Raw genomic sequence first — 20,450 nt, forward strand, 5'->3', positions numbered from 1 at the left:
GCGGCCTGGAGATGGGAAGCGTCCGATGACAGTGACTCCACAAAATGGGCTTTAAGTGCCCAGGGGGGTTAGTCTTCCTCCATCTCAGCCACAGCCGGAAGCAGCCAAACCATCACAAAAACGTCCCCTTGCCCCGGAAGGTGACTGAGACCAAACCAGAATCTTGGATGAGACAAATGTTCCGTTCAAGTTCTTTCCTTGGGGGCTTCCCTTCTCCCTGCAGTAGCTCCATCCCACCAATGTCGTCACTGTCCTTTGTCCATGGTTTCCTCCCTGTGCTATTCCGGGTGGCAAATGCCACACTGAGAAGGCGCTGGGATGTTTCTAAGAGGTTGATGTGATTAAAGGTTAGCCACCCGTGACTAAGTGCCCCGACACGGCGCTCCAGTGTTCGGGTGTGGAGGGGAGCGCAGAGCATAGCAGAGCTGGGACAGTGGTCCTGGGGCCTATGGACACGTGGGAGGTGGGGGCGGCAGACTCAAAAAACAGAAGTGAGGCTTCCAAGTGAGCCCGCTGCCCTGGAAGCTGCCTCCCAGGAAGGATCCAAGTCAGCTGGTTCCTGCATAAACAGAAGGCGCCGAGACCCAGCCTTTCCTGGTCCGGCCTTCTTTCCCATCTTGTCAAGAAAGCATTTAGATGCCCCTTGGCACAGCAACCCCTAGAGTTGTGCCCGGGGCGGGGGGAGCAGTGACCCCCATCCGGAAAGATGGCAGAGGCAGGGGCTTGGGGTAGGGAGGCAACAGGTCATGCTCTCTAGGGAACGATATTGTGAAAACTGTTTCTGGAAGACTCATCTTCATGGGAAGCAATGACGCCTACTGCTTTCTTGATACAAAGCAAGGACAGGATTCCCACAGAAGGGAAAAACCTGCTTTGGCCAGAAGAAGAAAACTACACTGTGGTCTACTGTCTCGGTTTTCCTTTAGCCATACGTGATGTCAGTATTTTCTCTGAGAAAGAAGAACGCCTCCGCTTCGTCAAGTCCACCTTTTCAACCGCAACTCCTGTTTTACAGAGCGAGTGGACTCCAGGCTCAGAGAGGGCAGCATGTCATGTGGGAGAAGCACAAGCCAGCGGAGCCGGGTGGACCATCTCTCGGGGCTCAGGAAGATTTAGAAGCAAGGACCCAAGGCCCCGCCAGCCAGTGCCATGCTCCACACCACTAACCCCAGTGCACATTCGTACTGGGGGTCGGGAGAACGGCCTGGGCCTTTTCCTGACCTGGTGAGGAGTGAGTTCCATGCCAGTGTTCACGTCGACCAGCTGGAAGAACAAGGCGAAGTTCTGGTGGCTGTCTGCAACGAACGTGCCCTTGGCTTTCGCTGGGTAGGTCACCCTGAAAGAGACGTCCAGGCAAGAAGTCTTCAGAAAGACACTGATACACAGCTCTGACAACAGGCAGAGGACAGTCTTCACTTAGTGGTTCAACCCTGCCCCTCCCACTCTACACTTTCCGGTGTGTACGGATCAATGTGCAGAACCGTCTGGGGCCTGGGGGTCAACTGAGCTGAACAAGGCCGGGACTGAGACAAGCACAGAATGAGTCTTCCCCGGCCCGGGAAAACGCCCCACGGGGATGCTCACACTTCCAGTTCTGGCTTCATGGGCCTAGAGATCTCTGCTCAGGCAGGCTGACTCCCAAACAGCACAGCGGACACCCAGGCGGGCTGCGGAGGCTGCACGGGCAGAGGGTCCAGAGGTGAACATTAGCAGCGCACTTGAGCATGGTGGGGGACCAGGGACACAGGGGAAAGGGGCACTTTCCACCTTCTTCTTTTTACAGGATATTTTGGACATCATTTCAATGTCCTTTTCTATCTGGAGCTGAGTTTGGAAAACTGAATTTTAAAAAGGTACTCAGAGATTGACCTTGAGAGAATGTGAGAAAAAGGCAGAGCAGGGCCTCAAACTCCTGAGACAGACAAACGCACGCCTGACTTCCTGGGTGGATGAACCCACAGGACTCCCAGCCAGACACGACTGCCCTTACTTTTTACATCTCGACAGAAACCAGCCCCCAAGGTCACCCTGTAACGAAACCGACTGGCTCAGAAATACATAAGGACCATCACCTGGAAGTACTTGTGCTCCTTGACGCAATGCCTCTGTGAGCCCAAATGGTCAACAATGACTTTCAAACAGAGATGGGAATGTCAGGGGGCAGGGAGACCAGATGAACGGAAACACAGCCACCAAACCAGAGACACAGAGAACGTTTGGGTACCGTGAAGAGTTAACCAAAGTCACCCCACGCTGGGTGGGGACCTGTATGCTGTGCACCCCTCCCTAAGAGCACAATAAGTGATGGCTTAAACTCCAACCACTGGGGAACTTCCTTTGTAACAAGGGAGGCAGACTCAAAACACCGGCTCTGTCCCCGGGATGCACACTAAGAAAGAAGGTCAAGGGGTGAAACAAGCCCGGCCGTCTGGAGCCTGTACCTGGCTCACGCTGCATTAGTAAGCACGTGCTGCAGAGCAGTCGGTGGAGTCTCCTCTCCACCCGTGCACTCGTCCCCACTCCTAAGAGTCCAGCCAGAAGCAGATGCACAGTGGCCAACCCTCCGTGACTTAAGAGCGTAACTGGCTTCCTTCTGGGTTCTGGCTGCTATCTCCTTGTCTTAAGAAGGCATGCATGGCCACCCCGCCTTGGTGCAGCTGGGGTGTGCACGCTGCCCAGAGACTTGGATGCCCATGTCCCAAAAGACGCAGGGACAGACTAACACACGAGGGGTCCACATTGTCAGGAGACAATGGTTCTTAGAAGCTAATCCTAAAGAAGAGCCCAGGCTGTGGCTGAAGTCAGCCCGCACAGGGGCTGGGACAGCTTATCGACGCCTCTGTGACCTTGGGAAGGGAACAGTGGTCCCAGGGCATGTATTTGTCCTCTCAGTTATACGGACACATGAGGTTTCCAACTGATTTCAGAGCCACCCTGGACCAAAAAGTTTCCATCAGGCCACTAAAAGCGAATGGGATTGCTCCCATAGGGCATCTGTACCAGAGGATAAATCAACACACTGTCTCCTTCACTGAGGAAGTCTTGTCTTTTGTGGTTGTTGCTTTTTTTTAAAAGCTAATCTGTGATACCAAGGGCTCAAGTAGAGAGCAGGTGTTTCGAGAATGATGATGGCAACATATATACAAATGTGCTGGACACAATGGATGGATGTATGGACTGTACGTATGAGCCCTTAATAAAAAATTAAAAAAAAGATAATCTGAACACGACACAGTTGAGCGAGGCCCGCTCCGTAACAAAGTTTACTCATGGGCTGAACAGTGTTGTGAAGAATCCCAACCCGGTTTGAAGTGCCAAGCCCAGGTTGGTACAACACCAGGGGGCTACAGCCACGTCAGCTCCAGGGGAACTGGGTCACTGATGACACAGAGGGGCGGTGAGGCACCTTCCTCCAGCTCTAGAGAAGGGGCGCATGTGGCGACTACCTACCGGGTGGTTTTAGGAGCGATGCTCTGGTCCTTATCCACGGTGGAGAGATCGACATTTGTGATGCCAACTTCGGTGGAGATCTTGACTCTGAGCTAGAGTGAGACAGAAGAAAGGCACTGAGCGACACCAGACGTTCCCGCGCTTCAAAAGTGAGGCGAAGCCTGAAGAGTCCGGAGCACGAGTCTTGTGGTGGTACACAATGGACCCAGCCAGGCAGTGCTGGTCGACAGAGGCGTTACAACACCGGTCTCAACCTGCGGGTCGCGACCCCTTTAGGGATCAAAGGACCCTTTCACAATTCATAACGGTAGCAAAACGAGAGTGATGGGGTCGCAACAACAATAATGTTATGGTTGGGGGGTCCCCACCACTGGAGGAGCTGGATGGAGGAAGGTGGAGCACCACTGCTGCAGAAGCAATGCTGTGCCTCTTAGTCTTCTGGCTTTTTCCTTTTCTTTTCGGGCCTTGGTGAGATGAAGGTCTATTTGCAAAAAGAACAAGACCTTGTTCTTATGTTCGTTAAAGTAAGTAAAGGGGCAGAGTGGGTTGCGGGGGTGGCGCGAGCCTTTAAGCAGTAGTCCTCAAATCATTCAGATTAGCAATACTCAGTCCTGTGGTCAGCCAGGGAAGACTGAGCGTGGACTCTGGGAAGGCACTGCTTTATCAAGATGCTTTCATGGCTTCCACAACTCTGCAAGGCGATGATGCTCTTTTCAGATGAAGAACTTAAGATGAGCGAGGTGAAGGTGCTTGCTCAAGATGAGCGGCAGAGGTAGTATTTTAAGCTCAAGCAGTTAGACTCTACCTGTGTTCTCGGAGACCTCGCTTTAGGGATTGCCACTGATGCAGGCTCAATGCAACACTGCCTGCCTGAGAAGCTTTGGAAGTTACCTGTTCTGGTTCTTGTGGGGGTATGGGGTGAGACGGCACTTCCCCGCCCCCGAGCTTGCTTTGGCCCACAGAATCTCAGCAGAAAGCAGTCCCAGGGGGAAGCTTTCAGACTCTGATTTCCCCTTCGCTCCTTCAGCTAACCGGGGATAGCTAGGAAGTGAACTTCTGTTGTTGTAAGCCACCTACGTGCGGGACTGCTTAGCCACCTGAACCAGTCCATCTCACCTTGTATAGGGAGGGACTCAACCTGGGTTTAATTCTTCATGCCTTTTTATAAACATTCCCCCAAAGGGAGCTAACCAATGCCGTAAACCAGAAATTTAAGAAGTAGATGAAAAATAAGTGCAAACCACAAAGACAGAAAGCGTAGCTGAAAGCCTATTCATGGGAGATTTGGGGGTTAAAACTCTAAGATGAATGGGAACGTGGTGCAAACCCGAGGTGCTTTTTCTGTGCAAACCTATCTGTGAGCTTTCCAAATATTTGACAGGCTTGAATTTAATGCTTACGGAAATCCTTACCAAATCCACTGGTTTACAGTCAAAGTCTGCTTTAGGGAATATAGACAGAGGGCCAGGCAAATAACGGAAGGGCAGCTTCAGCATTTTCCCAACATGCCCTATTCAAGGTATGGCAGATTCAAATCAAGGGCAAAGAATACAGATATTATCAAGGAATGCCTTTTGACAGCTTTCTCCCCTATCTCCACAACAACAGCCTCAGTTATCAGGCTGAATAAGGGTGTTCTGTTTTGCTTAAAAAGAAAAACTGAAAGTAAGAAATGTATCAGCAGCAGCGCTAAGGCGATTGCCTCCTGGTTTTGAATACACCACCACTTCACTGGGAGCATTGTCACTGCCTGTTGCTGAGCCCAGGCAACGGGGAACGACAGCAGCTAGCTGGGGGTCAGGCAGGGGGAAGAGGACCACCACGTGGAACAGACCCTGAGGGAGGGAGGGAGGGAGTGAGCGGGGAGCCAGCCTCTGCTTGGGGTCTTTGGGCTCAGCGCTAAGCAAACAGCTTCACAACTCAAGCAGGGCCTGGGACCAGGTAGAGCCCAGCCAGACATTCCACCTGCAGGGCAAGGCCACCTGGAGGGCACGGTTCAAGCAAAGGTCTGATGAGGTTCCCGGGTTTCTGCCACAGCGCCTGCTGCGACCACTTTCCCTACCTCCCCGGGCCCATCGCAACACTGACCGCAGGGCTGTACAGAGAGGGCAGGGCGCACTCCCTCGCCTTCAAGGCACAGATAACGCAGAACAGAATTGGGCAAACCCACTTGCTACGGAAGCCCAATCTGCCCAGGGCGGGCTGCTGGTCGGGAGGTCCACCACGGGTGCAGGACCCTTTTTGGGCAGCTCTCCAGTTGGGGGCAAAGAGGGAAACGAGCAGCACTCCCTGTAAAGAAACACATCTGTCCTCCCAGCTAACGACTGCAATCTTCATGAGCATTCACTGGATAATTCCCGCATCGCTCATTCTCCCAAGGACTGATTTAATTGGTAAATGTGATCTTGAAATCACGGTACTACCTAAATTGCACACAAGCAGGAGACCATTACGTCCATTTGGACCCATCTACGTTGTGGAGAAATTAAAGAGGACAAGGGGGATGGGAACTGCACACACAGAGACGTTACCTCCTGCTTTCAGATACACTCAGCCTCTCACGGCAGAACTATACCTAATTACACCGCCTTTCACGGAGTCCAGGCAGCAGCGAACACGACGGCCACCAAGCAGACTAGACCCCAGGGGGAAAGTTGGAGGCTCTACTTTGTGACAGAAGAATTCAGCCATTTATAGAATGATCCATTTTGTGTAAATGAAAAAGTATACATCCATTCACTGATCTGTGCAAACTCTTTTTTTTCCCTTACAGGATCCACAGGCAACGGTTACCCCTGAATTCCACTGAGGGTAGGATCCGGGGGAGTCCATTGTAGCCTTTCTGTGCTTAACATTTTGGGGCCCTATGCTTTTTTTGTTTTAACTAGATTCTGAGGAACTGAAAATGGTAGGTGGAAGGCCATATACAAATTATTGTTTTTAATAATGTGGTTTCTTTATTTTCCAAAAAGATGAATGGGTCACCATGTATGAGAATTTTCTTTCCCCTAAATCATTGTTAGAAATGGAAGTTAGAGATTCAGGGGGAGGGGGAGGAGGAGGGTGTGTGTGTGGTGTGTGTATGTATGTGTGTGTGAGAGAGAGAGAGAGAGAAAGTGGGCCATGTTTTTAAAGCATGTTTTCCTTTTAAAAAAACAAACTGAAATGGGTTATATGTGGGCAATGAGATTGTAGGCTGTACACTTACTTCCTTCTCGACAAACTTTTCTGTCTTAAAAAGGTGATAAGGAATGAGGAAATAGGACTTGTAAAACAAGGAAGCCTCCAGTTCAGCAGCGAGACCTACAAATGTTAAAAGATGCTTAAAGGCTTGTCTCAGGCCCCGTGCAGCCTGCTAAGCCTATGAGGGGGCTTTAAAAAGGTTCATGGAACAATTCCATTTTGCCACAGGTGGTCGGAAGCCCATTCCTAGTAATTAAGAGGGCCTTCAACTTTAGGGTCTCCCTCCACATCCTGTCAGCACTCAGCCAGTGTGCAGCCCCCAAAGCCCGCTAACCAGGCACCAGCTGCCAGGACTGGCTTGTCCCAGAGGCAGCCGGGCACTCGCGGACACGCAGACCAAGAGGCAGACGGAAAGGGACGCGGCAGTGAACTCTGGCTCGCAGGCAGCCCTTGCGGACAAGGCGGCCTCCCCCAGCTACTGCTCTCCTCGGATCCTCGAACCGCTGGAGGGCTGCTCCGGGAGAGAAAGTGCGGAAACAAGTTCCTCTGCTCTCCCAAAACCGAGCTACAAATTGGGTCTCTGGAAAGACATTCAAAAGAGAGGTATTTTTGCTACTCTCGTAAAGCACATTGAGAATTAAAAAGCATCAAATTGCGCCTCCCTTTGTTTTCACGAGTCCGGTACAGGATGCCTGCTGGTGAGCAGGGCCGGTCTCCCTCAGGGCAAAGGAGAATGGTCCCCTCGGCCCCAATGAGGGACAGGCGCTCCTTTGGTGCCGCTTTTTGCCCGAGGCAGGGCTGTTAGGTCCGGCGCCTACCTGGTCATCAGTCAAGTGTCTTAGTATGCTGCACACTTTCTGTGGGTAACGTTAGTAAAGGGGCACTTCCAGACACATGACAACATCTGTAATATCATCCTAACACTCATGTTTTGAGGTACAGCACCCGTCTGAACCCCTGCATGCACTCTGCATTTTCCATGGAACAGGCCTGACTCCCAACTATGGGATGTACATAGTTGAACATTTGTAAACTGAGGTACAACCGTGCCTGCTTCACAGCGCATCATGCTGATCCTTGCTTGCCTGTGCTGCAAACCACGCACATCTCAAAAAAAAGAAGGGAAAAAATGTTTTCGTGCCAGGAAATGCCGCCTTTCTGGTGGGAGTAAAGGCCCTCCTGTTTCGCTCATTATTGTCAACATGATGGTGCATCAGGGGCAATTAATGCTAATGGCAGCCCCCCACACCATGCTCCCCGACAGCCAATGTCAGTGGGCCCTGCTCCGCGCCCTCTATAGCACACCGCTGTTAGTGTGCTCTGACCCACACTGAGCGTCATTTCTAGGGAGAATAAACAGGATTCGCTGACCCGCTCTGAGCCTCTAAGTGCCACTATTACTGAAACTACAGAGTGGAATGGGCAGATATAGCAGGGGTCAGAGCTCGCACACTTGCACCACAAGCTCTAATGTAATGAAAAGGGGAAAGAGGTTTGTAATGTTTTTCCGTGGGCAGCCCTGAGCTCAATGGGGGGAGGGGGGAGAGTGTTATTATTGCAGAAAGTATAGCTACCAGCTGTTTCTGCTCTTTTCTACTGAGATTAGTATTCCAACAACCAGGAAAAACACTTGGACAAACAGGAGACTTGATGTTACAAAGAGCCTAGCTGTTCCGAGTTACCAAGACTGGGTAGTGCTGGCATAAAGACCGAAATGCAGATCAACGGAAGCAAACTGTGCTCCAGAAATAAACCCTTTCCTCTAAGGTCAACTCTGGAAAGGGTGCCAAGACCATTTGATCTGGGAACTAACAAATTGTTTCCAAAAATGGCGAGGGGACGCCTGGATACTCACATCCAACAAGAAGCTGGACCCCCTAATGGAGATCACATAAAAAACCCAACTCAAACCAAGTCCTAAATGTAAAAGCTAAAACTATAAAAGTCTTCAAAAGAACACAGGGGTAAGTCGTCACAACTTTCCGTCAGCCCACGGTGTCCTAGGTGGGATGCCTAGCGCGCCAGCCGCCTGAGGGAGAGACTAAATGGAAATGCACAAAGCCAACGCTGGTGCTTCAAGGGACGCCGCCAAGGAACGATTTGCAGACCAAGTGTTTGATAAGCGGTTTGTAGCCAGAACGTCCGAAGGGGCTTCAGAACGTTTGGGGAGATGTTGCCTATCTTTTCAGTCATTATTAAAATAAATGCTAAAGCTCTCCCATATAAAGAAGTCTTACAAATCAATCCAAGAAAAAGACAAATAATTTTTTTTTAAAAAGCCAAATAATAATTCCATTTAGAGATTGGCCAATGAGGACCTGAACAGACATGTCCCCAAAGATACACAATGACCAAAAACACATAAAAGGGGATCGCCATCAGTCATCATGGAAACACAAACCGCTACCATGAGACTGCTTCCGGGCGTGACACTAAGTGCTGCTGCAGAGGGGAACGGGGACTCTCCTGCCTGGCTAACCCCGCTGGGCGGTCAATTCTGACACACAGCGACCTCCTAAGACAGAGCGGAACCACTCGCTCAGCACCTGTGAGAACGGAGTGCACCAGGCCATGCTCTGAGTCAGAATCAAAGAGACAGCATCGAGTAACAAATCCTGACAGACGCGGACAGCTCCCTCTTTCTTCCAGGGAACGGCTGGCGGGGCAGCTCAAGCTGAGCCATTCGGTGCTGGTGGGAGGGTAATTGGGCTGCTGCTGCCTTGAACAAGTTTGCCAGTTTCTCAGAGTCAAACTCTCTGGCAACGGGGAGCCCGCAGAGGAACAATGTGATGACATCACCCTAAAGGCACTCAGAGGGGCAGCAATGCAGACAGTGGGAATGACACCAGTCAGAGACCACCATCACGGAGAAACACCGGGGCAGAAAAGCAAACGCACACTGAGCCCTGCGGAGGGAAAAGAGGCAGCACGTGGGAGAATGGTCAGAAGAGAAAGCAAAGAAAGGGGTGAAGAACAACCAGGAGCTATGCGCTTGACGCTTAGCGTGGTATACTATTATCAAGATAGGAAAGGTAGAGGGAAAACCAGGTTTCAGGGGTGGTGGTGGGGGAACTGCCAGCTTAGAAAGCATCTGAAGTTTAAAGGTTCAAGGTATCCACCACACTAGCTTCTGTTCAGGTTTTTTTAGTGAGATTTTGTGCTGCTCAGACATCTCATACCCCAAAAGGTCAGACACGAAGCAGAGACACGAGAGGCAAGAAAATGGCCTCCTTCCTGTCAACATGTCATCTATTTTCCACCTAGGTGTTTGATCCACCTGGGTTGAGCAATGCCCCACTTTTGGAAAGGTCAAACTGTCTAGCTGCCTACTCTGTCTTTAGAGAACGGTGGCCACAGGAACCAACTTCAGGAACTTCCCAGGGGCCAAATCTGGGGTAATGTGAACAACATGGAGAGCCAGGAAGGCACACTGTGACAAGGAATGTCAAATAAAAACAGGCGGTGGAGAAGGAAAAGCTGCTTCTGACAGCAGCTTGCCACCAGTGGATGCAGAAGGAAGGCGGGAAAGAGAGGGAAATGATCACACTTTGGTGAACGCCCCAGTAAGGGGTACAGGCCGTTAATGCGGAGTGTCAGGGCCCTCCCCCAAAGTGGAAAAGCAGGAACTTGACTGCAGAGAACTGGCAGGCTCCACTGTCGGCAAGAGATCAAGGCTCACAGCACCCGTTGCATCCTGCACTTCCTTCCTGGTATGATACCCCAAGGGCCCCACCTCACTTTTGGAGAGTTTTGGTCCAAATATCTGACCAACTCAACCTGAAGGGCATTCTATAAAGCAGCAAGCCAGTACTTCTCAAAAGCCTCAAGACCATGGAAGGTGGAGACTCTCCTTAAGTAAGAAGAGACCAAAAGGGCGGGACCACCTTAGGAGGAACATGTGACCCAGGAGCCTCAAGAGCCCCAGGAGATAAGTGGGGAATTTGGGATGCAGGTCTATAGATGAGTCGATAGTATCGTAACAATGCAAGCTTCCTGGTTTGGTGATTTCATCATAGTCACACATGGAATTAACATCTGGGGAGGCCAGACGAAGCGTACATGGGAAATCTGCACTCTGTCTGCCATTTTAGGACAGAACCACTTCAAAATAAAAATAGAAATGATTTTTCTAGTTAAGAAAACAAAGGTGGAAAAGGGTCTCTGATAATGAAGGGATTGTTTATTCTTTCAGGAGAGGGACACAGGGCCACTCCAATGGCCTGGCCGGCAGCCTCGTGAAGCAGACCCAGTTTAGACAGGGCAGCAGCAACGCTGAGACATAGTGGCTGTGGTGGGGGATGAGGAAGGTGAGCACGATGCCAGGAAGGGCCCAGCTGCTCTGCACCAGGGCACCCTCCTCAAGCTGGTGTGCGCACTCACAGGCGAGGGGCTGAGTCACTCTGGCCCTCTGAGCCTCATCACTGAGGTGAGGCTAACTCCACCCGCGCTCAGGGTTGCTGTCAATACTAACGTAACGTAAACAGGACTAAAACTGGGACCCCAAGCAACGGGCCTTCAATAAAAGGGCCATCCTGATGCCCGTGATGCCGAGTAAGAAAGGTTAAACCATATCCCATCGTGGCTTCGGGAAGCAGGGGACTGGTGTTCATCTCCAGTAAACTCCTATCCACAAGGCGAAGCGCTAACACGGTAGCTGTGGGGCCTGCGGGGTAAATGTGGATTATTGGGAAACCGCTAATGTGCAGCCTTCATTCCCACCAAGCAACAGAGAAACGAGGCGCGGTTCTCCGTGCTCACCTCTACAGGGATGATGAACCCAACTGGAGTCAGCGAACCATCTGAAACACAATTCCTCGTGAAAGAGCCTATTTTCGCTTGGTCTCTACCCAGACGACCTTTTTTATAAGGTTGTGTGCCACTTGCCATCTTGCTTCACCCAATTAGCACAAAGCGCCTTTTAAAAACCTACTATGGACTACCACATGACACACTTTACTGATAGGTCGGCCTTGCCAGACTTGCCTTTTCTAGTCCCTAAACTTCTTATAAAACGATTAATACTCTGATGCCAGGGGCTTAAGTGGAGAGCAAATGCTTTGAGAATGATGAGAGCAATGAATGTACAAATGTGCTTTACACAAATGATGTATGTATGGATTGTGATAGGAGTTATATGAGACCCTAATAAAATTATTAAAAACAAACAATACTAAATTAAAGGAAGTAAAAGGAAACAGTCTTGGCTAAGTCGGTCGGAGCAGAGTTCATACTCCTCCCTCACTGAATGTAAAAGTAAAACCATCGTCCTGGACCAGGACTGCTAGACATGCACTAGGCCTGTGGTCATTCCCGTGTTTCTACCTGCATGGCAATGGGGATGACGGGAAGCGCACCTACCTCCACGGCGTTCGCAATGTAGCGGGCGTCCCCCTCGACTCTGACGGAGAAGTCATAGTAACCACTGGGCAGCTTGACATTCACGAAGTTTAGTTCAAACCCATCGCTGTGAGGAACGGCAGCGAGATTAGCACGGACTCACGGAGGAGCGTCACGAACACGAGGCTCCTTGATGGCCCCAAGTGACACCTCTTTCTCCTTCACTTTCCACTCCGCCTGGGTCACCGGTCTGCTCAATCAGTTTTGCGTTTTCTCCACATTGTAATCTACTTACAGTGACCTCCCTTTCCAATGCCCCAGGTCATCTTTTTGTGCCCCAGCCCCTGCCCCTCCTAGATCCCCACCTCCACACAGCCTCCCACAATTAACGGCAAAGCAGGCTGCAGGTGACGTATACAGAGCAGGGTCCCCATTACGCTTCATAAAAAGACACATACATGCTCACACAGAAGAAGAAAAAAAAACACTCCAAAATCTTCCAAGTGGTTGCTGCAGGGTAGCAGAACTATAAGTAATTTTGTTGTATTATTTCTGCTTGCTGTGTTTTGTAAATTTCTTTAAAAGGACCAATCTTACTCATATAAACATATCCATAATTTTTATTGTAAAATGGAAGAAGAGGTCATGAATTCATAATGCTAACTACCTAACAGGGGCACTGATGGCACAGTGGTTCTGCACTGGGTTGTGATCTGCAAGGGCAGCAGTTGGAAACGATCCGAGGCTCCCTGGGAGAAAGACGAGGCTTTCTTCTCCCATAAAGCGTTACAGTCTTAGAAACGGATGGGGCAGTTCCACCATGCATCAGAATTGACCCAAGAGCATTGAGTTTGGTTTATTTGGGTTTAATTACCAAACAAAATACCAAGATCATCTTTATAGCATCCCACTAACTATTCTTAAAAGATTTTTGCTTTTGAATTTCATTTATCAAAAATAAATAAATAAGAATTCACCTATCACCTCTATATACTCATGACTGACTAATAAATGTATTCTCTCTGAAAGCCAGAACTTCTGATGCACAGGGACCAGCTTATTAATGTAGTAACACTTAGCCAAGTTTCACACAAAAGTTAACCTCTATTTTTTAAAAAAATGCATAATATGTAGCCACTAAATATAAAGTTGTAGAATAATATTCAATCCCATGGGGAAATGTTCAAGGCACACTTTTACAGATAAAAATCCAAACTCTGGAATAAAGTTGAAGTTGGTTAGAGAGTCAAACTTGTATAACTTCTGTTGCCATGTGAACTTTAATGAATGGTCCTTATTTATTTTCTAGTGTAAATGCTATTTCATAGTCTCTAAAAACCGGTTGTTCAAGTAAAATCGATAATCACATTAAAAAAATCCAAACTCAATTAAAATATTTATATTCCTACAAAAAAATTTTAATAATAGTTATTTCTTGGTAGCTAAATTACGGATGATTTATTTTCTTCTTTGTGCTTTTCTGTATTTTCCCTTAATGAGGATATATTACTAATATATAAGCAAGAAAAAGAAATATTGAATCTTAAATTAGCTGTTTATATCCTATGTTAAGACAGAGGCAAAAAAAACAAAAACAAAACAGAGGCAACAGGAAGCAGTAAAACCAAAGTAAAACATTGTTTGCTTCAAACATTCCTTTCTTACAAGGACAGAATTTTGGTACCAGTAAGTGAAATAAACTTACCCAGTGCTGTGGTACATTTGGTTTTATGTTCTTGGTTAATAACCACATGCACCGGGGTTACACTGGCTGCAGGCTAGTGCTCCAAAGCCACGTTTGCCCCATGCACTAACCCACTGCGGACTCACCCCACAGGGGCGAAAGGCGTCTTCTGCAGGACAGTGGCCCTGGAAGCCACAGACTTCGCATGCTCCAATTTGACGGTGGCCTGAGGCAACGGCTGGGACAGGACATCGGTGACTTGCAGCTGCACAGAAACAGAAAGTGACCCGTCACAACAAAGGCCGAGGGCTGTGTTTATGGTGCTTTTTCCAGCGGGAGCGAGTGCTGCCGAAACGTCGCACCTCAGGAAACCGTCCCTGACCTCTGCCCTGCTCCCGCCGGCAATCAGCTAACGGGAGAAACGCCATCAGGCCCAGGCTGACAGTTCAAGATGGGGTCATCTCAGTGTTCAAATGAGGCAACGGCACCCAGGGAAACAAAGAGTGACTTCTTTCTGAGTCCCTTGGTCTCTCTACACTAAAGAATCTTAAATATATATACGTATACATATTAGTATTGTTAGCAAGAAAAGTATTTTGGGAAGGTTCTGGCAATAGGAAGATGGAGGGACCGTGTGCAGCATTAATAACTACTATGAAAGCTAACAATGACTACCACTACCATAACATGCATGAGCGCTTCACGTACCCTCACATCAACCATGCCTGCTAGACGGCATGGCCTCTATTTTCCAAATTTAAGCAACAAAAGCCAGCGACTCTTTCCACTTGGCCCTATTCCCACTTGAACTGTGTTCACGAGGTTGCGTCCAGCCCTATCTCTGTTCAGTGGTGTGAGGCACACAGGGACACGTCCCCAAGAGTGCCACCACAGAAGACAGCCCTGGACAGATGGCCCTGGTTTATCTGGAACCCCAACATTTCGACATTAAGGGAAAGGCCAGTTTCTCCTGAAGGCCTGCTCATTGCTTCTAAATAACAAGCAAATGCCTCATTTGAGATGAAAGACCCGCAGGTACTCAAGACTTATACCTCTGCACGTTTGAAGAGTTAACACAAAAAGCAGTGTGTTTCCTGCCGAGAGGAAGGACCGGTGATGACGGAACAGAGAGGCTGTCAGCACAGGGCGTGGGGAGGCCCAATGCATGCTAGTTCCACCAGCTACGAGGACCAGAGCCCCTCGACTTCTGGTCTAGGCTGGATGGGCAAGGCCTCAAGGGGCGGCAATGGCGCGATGCGTCCCTCTTCCCATCCCCCGGAGTGTGCACCGGCGGCAGGGGGCATCGCGTGGCATACCCGCAGGATGGCCTGTTCTCGAGTGCTGGAAGGCGCACCCTCGGGCACCACCACCACGGGCACATGGAAGCGATTCTGGGAGAGCGCTGCGGCGGCCACGGCCACGCTGAAGGCTTCCGAGAGCGACTCAAAGTTCTTCTTACTGAAGATGGTGTTCATCAGCTGGATGACCTGATCCTGAAAGAAAAGGAGACGGCAGCCCCGTCTTTCTCCGGCAGGGCCAGGGGCGAGACCTGCTCCTCCCCACCTGACTCGAGCCATCCCCTATCCAGGTCTCCCGGCTTCTGTCCCGAATGCACAGCGCCGAGGGGCGGGCCGCGCGGGCCGCCTGGACGTGGCAAAGCGGGTGTGGTGGCGGGGCCCTCTGCAGGCTTTACTCAAGGGTTGCCAAGCACACACAGGGCACTGCCGTCCAGACTGCTACTGAGGTAAGGCAACTTTTTCAAAGAGAAATTGGCCAAGAAGGAAGTTCAAAGCTTAATGATTAGTCCAACCCAGGGAGACGTGAACCAATGAGGCTGACGTTAAAACAGACAAGCAGCACCAACTGCGAAGTTGACTACCCCTACCAAGCACACCTGTAGACGGTCGGGGCCCTGGGTGCGCAGCGGGTTTCGGGGCTGGCTGCCGGCAGATGGCAGATGGCAGACTCGGGGAGCAAGAGGCGGCTTTCTGCTCCCCTGAAGAGCTATGGCCGTGGAGACTCCCGGGGGCAGTTCTACTCTGTCCGACTTGACTTGACTCGTGAGCAGGGAGTTTGGTTGTTGAGAGGGAGAAGCATATAAGGTACCATATATAGTCAAGTATAAGCCGACCCAAATATCAGCGGAGGCACCTAATTTTACCACAAACACTATATTAAAAATACACTTATACATGAGTATATACGGTACACTAGCAGAATCCTAGTCTCTTGAAGGGATCACTGGATAAAAAGCAAACCGCAAACTCACTACCAGAGAGTCGATGCCGACTCAGAAGGACCCGACAGGACAGGGTGGAACTGCCCCTGTGAATTTCTGAGGCTGTCACTCTTCCTGGGAGGAGAGAGCCGCGTCTTTCTCCTGCATGAAGCTGGGAAAGCAGAGTGTAAAATGCCCTTACAAGTAACCATTTGTAAAACGCCTGTGTGTGCCAAGCACTGTGCTAGTGCTCTCTAGCTGTAACTCCAACGCCCAACACAACCATGAAAGGCAGGTACTGTTTCTTTTCCAAGTGAGAAACTACGGCAGTTAAGTCACTTGTCGAAGTTCTACCAGAAAAGAAAAGGAAAGAGAAAAATAGTAAACTTGAAATGTAGGTCTGTTAGTGCCCAAAGTCCTTCCACACCGAAATACACTCTCTTCCCTAGTTCCCTTCAAATCCTCCTCCCAGTTAGACCACCCGCACTCTTCCGTCCACCCTGCCCCCTGCCCAGCCTACCTTCGCACAGTACAAGGGGGCTAAGTTTACATTTATGAACTACATCATATGCCCCAAAAGAAATGAAAATAACTCTCGTTAAGAACTAATGGGCTACTGAGAGAAGAAAATTAAAAACATTAAAAAAAAAAGGGGGGGGACCCTAAGAGGACATTATTAAAATTCTGGAGGGTACTTTAGAGGAAACATTTTCCACTCCCATCAGATTTGTTTTGTTAAAATCTACCACCTAACAAAAGAGCTCCCTGCTCCTGACAGTGTTATTCACAGGGGACGTGAAATAATTCTCTCTAATGGTACCAATTACATCTTCCCGTTACTAGGTTGTTGACATGTTAAGATGGGTAACTGTTCACTGGAACTGCTCCATCAAGAGCAGTGACAGCAAAATTACCCCAGCCAAAGAGCTGCTTCGTGGAAGCTTGGCAATTAAGCACACAAAAGTGTGAGTTGGATGTGTACAACACTGTCAATTCACCTGCTTCACTACGTGCAACGACACCCCTAGATGACTGCTCCCCTAAGAGCCACGTTCTTGTGCTTTCGCTGCCATCGTGTCCATCCGGAGTCCTTGAGAACCCTCAATCCGAGGGCAGAATCAAACTACTCCGTCCGCAGGCTTTCCCAGACTGTAAAGCCTGACAGGGCAGCCTCGCCCTTCTCCTTAGAGAAACCAATAGGCTTGAACCACCAACCTGGAGGCTAGCAGTCCAACATCTAACCCACTCCACAACCAGAGCCCCTGGAGATGGAAGAGACAGTGCCTGAGGAACCTAACTATGGGGGCACATTGTTAGCTTAAGTCTCCCGGAGAACACAGACCAATTCAAATGACCACGGCAGATATTTGCCACGGACTTACAGAAATTCTGCAGAGAACTGAACGCGTGGAAGACATAACGGTTCTAATGGCAAAGCCAGGTCTCGCCTTGGGAGATCAGAACAATAGCGGCTCATGTTTTGAGTGTGTCAGACCGTGGCTTGGAGTCCTTCTCATGGAGCAGGGGCACAAAGAAGGCCCTACTCAGAAAGGCTTCCCACACACACTGACGGAAGGTTCTTTCAGGTTAACAAGCTCTTCTTGGGAGAAATAGAAGCAGGGACTATTAGCGGGTGTCTGGTAGACACACATGCTCCCCAATGAACTATGTCAATCAGCAGAGATTAGCCACTGCTGAGGACAAGGGTGGCATGGGGGAACGGGCACGTCTCATGAAAGAGGATTTGCAAGGGCCACCAAAGGGGAAGCACTCAAGAGGCAGGCGGGCAAGCAGGGATGTCAGGAAGAAAGGGGGAGAGGGCGGGGAATTCGCTTGCCCTTCTGGCCGCGGTCTCCTGACCAGCAGGTAGCCCTCGTACGGCAAGTGCCACATTTTGTTTCCATGTCAGCCCCACTGAACACCAGGTTCTCCACAACTGTCTGAGTTTGCATTCTCAAGGCCCACCCCAAGACACTGGGTGACCACACTCCAAGACTAATGGTACAGACCGCCCTGGACAAAAGCTGTTTTTAACCGATGATGGGGGCTAAGAACCGAGGGCTGTTAGGCAGGCACCTCCTTCATGGATGGCTCGGTCCCCACGTGGTCCATGAGCTTGTAGGTGGCAGCCACAAATAACGCCGTGGTTTCCAGGCCTTCTTCAAATTGGAGGTACACGCCCCCCAGTTCATCCAAGCGAGCGACGAGGTCCTGTCACGACAAAAGGGAAGGGGAAAGTCCAGTGTGACACAGAAGCGAGACCGTGCACCACTGCATCCCAGCACATACACTGCCTTGTGAGTAGTCTCTCACGCTTTTACCAGACTCCCTAGTTCCAGAGAAGAAAGTGTATCACACAGCTATTTCAAGAGCCATCTATTCCATAGCTCCAGGAGGACGCCTCTGCAGCCCAGGAGTTTCGGTACTGGAGGCACTAGCTGTTCTGGGCAGAATGTTGGGGGCACCCAGGAGGCGAGTGTCTGACCATCAATTTGAGGGCAACCTACAAAGCATGTCCAATAGATGCAACAAAGAAACCTACGTGGGCTGTGGATCCGTCCTAATAAATCACACATGTCTATCTACAGGGTTTCAGAGGCAGGAGCTGGGAAACCCATTTGCCAAACGCAAATCCCACCTCAATCTCCTCGATGATGCTCCTCAGGTCAGCCTGCTGGGACAAGTGGGAAGCAGTCTGCAGCGCCTGGACAGTTCTGGAAGGTAAACAGGAGAATTCCAATGACTGAGAAGTCCCTCTTCAACCACTCACCCTTCCCGTTCCCGGGGAACCTTCTCAAATATCCTGCTCTTGTTCTCTGAAAGTTCAAGGCAGCCTCAGCCCTTCAGGGGCTTATTTGCAAGCTAGTTGGGAAAGATGTGACAAAGACTGGAGGCGATCATGGCAGTCAGAGAAGGCAAGCTGGCCAGAGAAGCAGCAGAAAGTCCCCAGGGAGGGGACCTAGGCTCACCACATACAGGACGCTATGGCTATCGAGTAATAAGGGTTAGGAGACATACGCTCTGAAGGAGAACAGGCTCCAATTCGACCAATGTTTATCTGTCATCTCCTCTACTTTACAAGACCCAGTGCAGGTACGTTTCTACTTTTCCTAGCCCTGGGCCAAAGACACGTGGAATCTACATTTGCCAGCAAAACAGGAAGCTATCACATGGTATCAGGGGCAATTGTTCAGGAACCAGAAGATACCCTCTGCACAGAAAGCATCCTGATGTCTCTCACACGGGTGACGTCAGCATCCCGGGGAGCCGGGCCACTCACCCTGCAGGCATTCATTCAGAGTAAGGGAGGAGTTGGCCCCAAACCCAAGTCTATTCTTCAGTTCTCACTTTCTTCCCATTATCAAAGTCAGTCTTTGTCCAGAACTCAAACAATACATTATTAAACAGCGAGAGTGCCCAGGGCAATACTCCTCAAAGGATAACTCTTCTCCAAGCCATCTTTACTTTAATAGAGTACAGTGCAGGCATCTGTCCAGACCTCTTACCAACAACCACACAGGCTGGGAACGCCTTGATGTCGGTGACTAGTGGCATCTCCAGGTGATCGGCCTTTGAGTTTCCACTATTCGAATTGGTCATAAACTCCTGTTTGCCAATGTTGGACCACCACACACACCGGCCACACAGAAGCCTTGTGGTCTCATGAAGTTTTTTGTTTTTAAGGGAAACCAGCTCTCTTTGTTTATTAATATCCTCTAATGACTTTCAGGATCCCACACCAAGACCCCTGCAGCCGTGGGCCATGATGGCATTCAGGCAGATGAGGACAAGGACACGGTTCTGGTGCCACCTGTTACTCTGGCCTCTGCCAGCCACTTGAGAAGCAGCTGCAGTGGCAACAACAAGGTTTAAATACAGCGTTCCCACAATGTCCAAATCACTTGGTGCCCAATTTCACTGAACATATCTCGGTGTTAAGCAATGCACACTTGCATTTTCCTTGACCGATGAGTACATGTGTGTTAGAATAACTTTTTACAGGTAGGATGTGGTAGGCATGTACACATTTGAATTTTAAAAATTAGACTCTATTCTCTGAACGCAGGTCACAAGGGAAATAGAAGTGCTGTTTTTCTGGGAAGATTCCGGAACATGGAGGCCCCCTGGTGGTTAAGCCAACTGAGATCCAACCCCCGCGCCCAGGGTGCTCTAACTCCCAAGGGCTGGCGGCTGGGTGTGAAACCAGCGCTCAACTCGTCAACGTGCTGGGGAATGCACAGCAAGCATCTGTCTGCTCGGGTCGCGGTCTTAACAATTTAGCTTCCCTCCATGGAAAACTAAATTCCATTAAGATGACAAGTTGGAAAACAGAGGCGTCACAATTCACAGAGAGGGAAGCCCCTGAGTATTCGAGGACTCCTGGGGGATATCTGTTGTTCTAATGTGCTTGAGAGAATGAAACTGTATTTCCAAACAAGATAGAAACAAACCCAACCCCAACACCTGCCGTGATGAACACTGAGCTCAGAAAAGGGCTACTCGGTGACCTAGGAGGAAGTTCTCACTGGGACACGTGAGCATCACGTTGGTTTCACTCTAGGACAGTTTTGTCTGGCT

General features: G+C 49.8%; 1 protein-coding gene across 3 annotated transcripts in view; it reads right to left on the reverse strand.

Annotated features, from left to right (window-relative positions):
* Window positions 1-20,450, reverse strand: part of RPN2 (ribophorin II) — a 54,069-nt gene that overhangs the window by 14,589 nt on the left and 19,030 nt on the right. For all 3 annotated transcript variants that reach the window (XM_075528787.1, XM_075528786.1, XM_075528785.1), the window contains exons 5-11: window positions 18,511-18,586; window positions 17,949-18,083; window positions 14,971-15,147; window positions 13,801-13,919; window positions 11,992-12,097; window positions 3,451-3,542; window positions 1,222-1,336 (exon numbers count right to left, since the gene is read on the reverse strand). In XM_075528787.1, coding sequence (XP_075384902.1) covers window positions 1,222-1,336; window positions 3,451-3,542; window positions 11,992-12,097; window positions 13,801-13,919; window positions 14,971-15,147; window positions 17,949-18,083; window positions 18,511-18,586 — 820 coding nt within the window. The remainder of the gene's footprint in view (window positions 1-1,221; window positions 1,337-3,450; window positions 3,543-11,991; window positions 12,098-13,800; window positions 13,920-14,970; window positions 15,148-17,948; window positions 18,084-18,510; window positions 18,587-20,450) is intronic.

The sequence above is a fragment of the Tenrec ecaudatus genome, chromosome 12 (assembly GCF_050624435.1).
Source record: "Tenrec ecaudatus isolate mTenEca1 chromosome 12, mTenEca1.hap1, whole genome shotgun sequence".
NCBI lineage: Eukaryota > Metazoa > Chordata > Mammalia > Afrosoricida > Tenrecidae > Tenrec > Tenrec ecaudatus.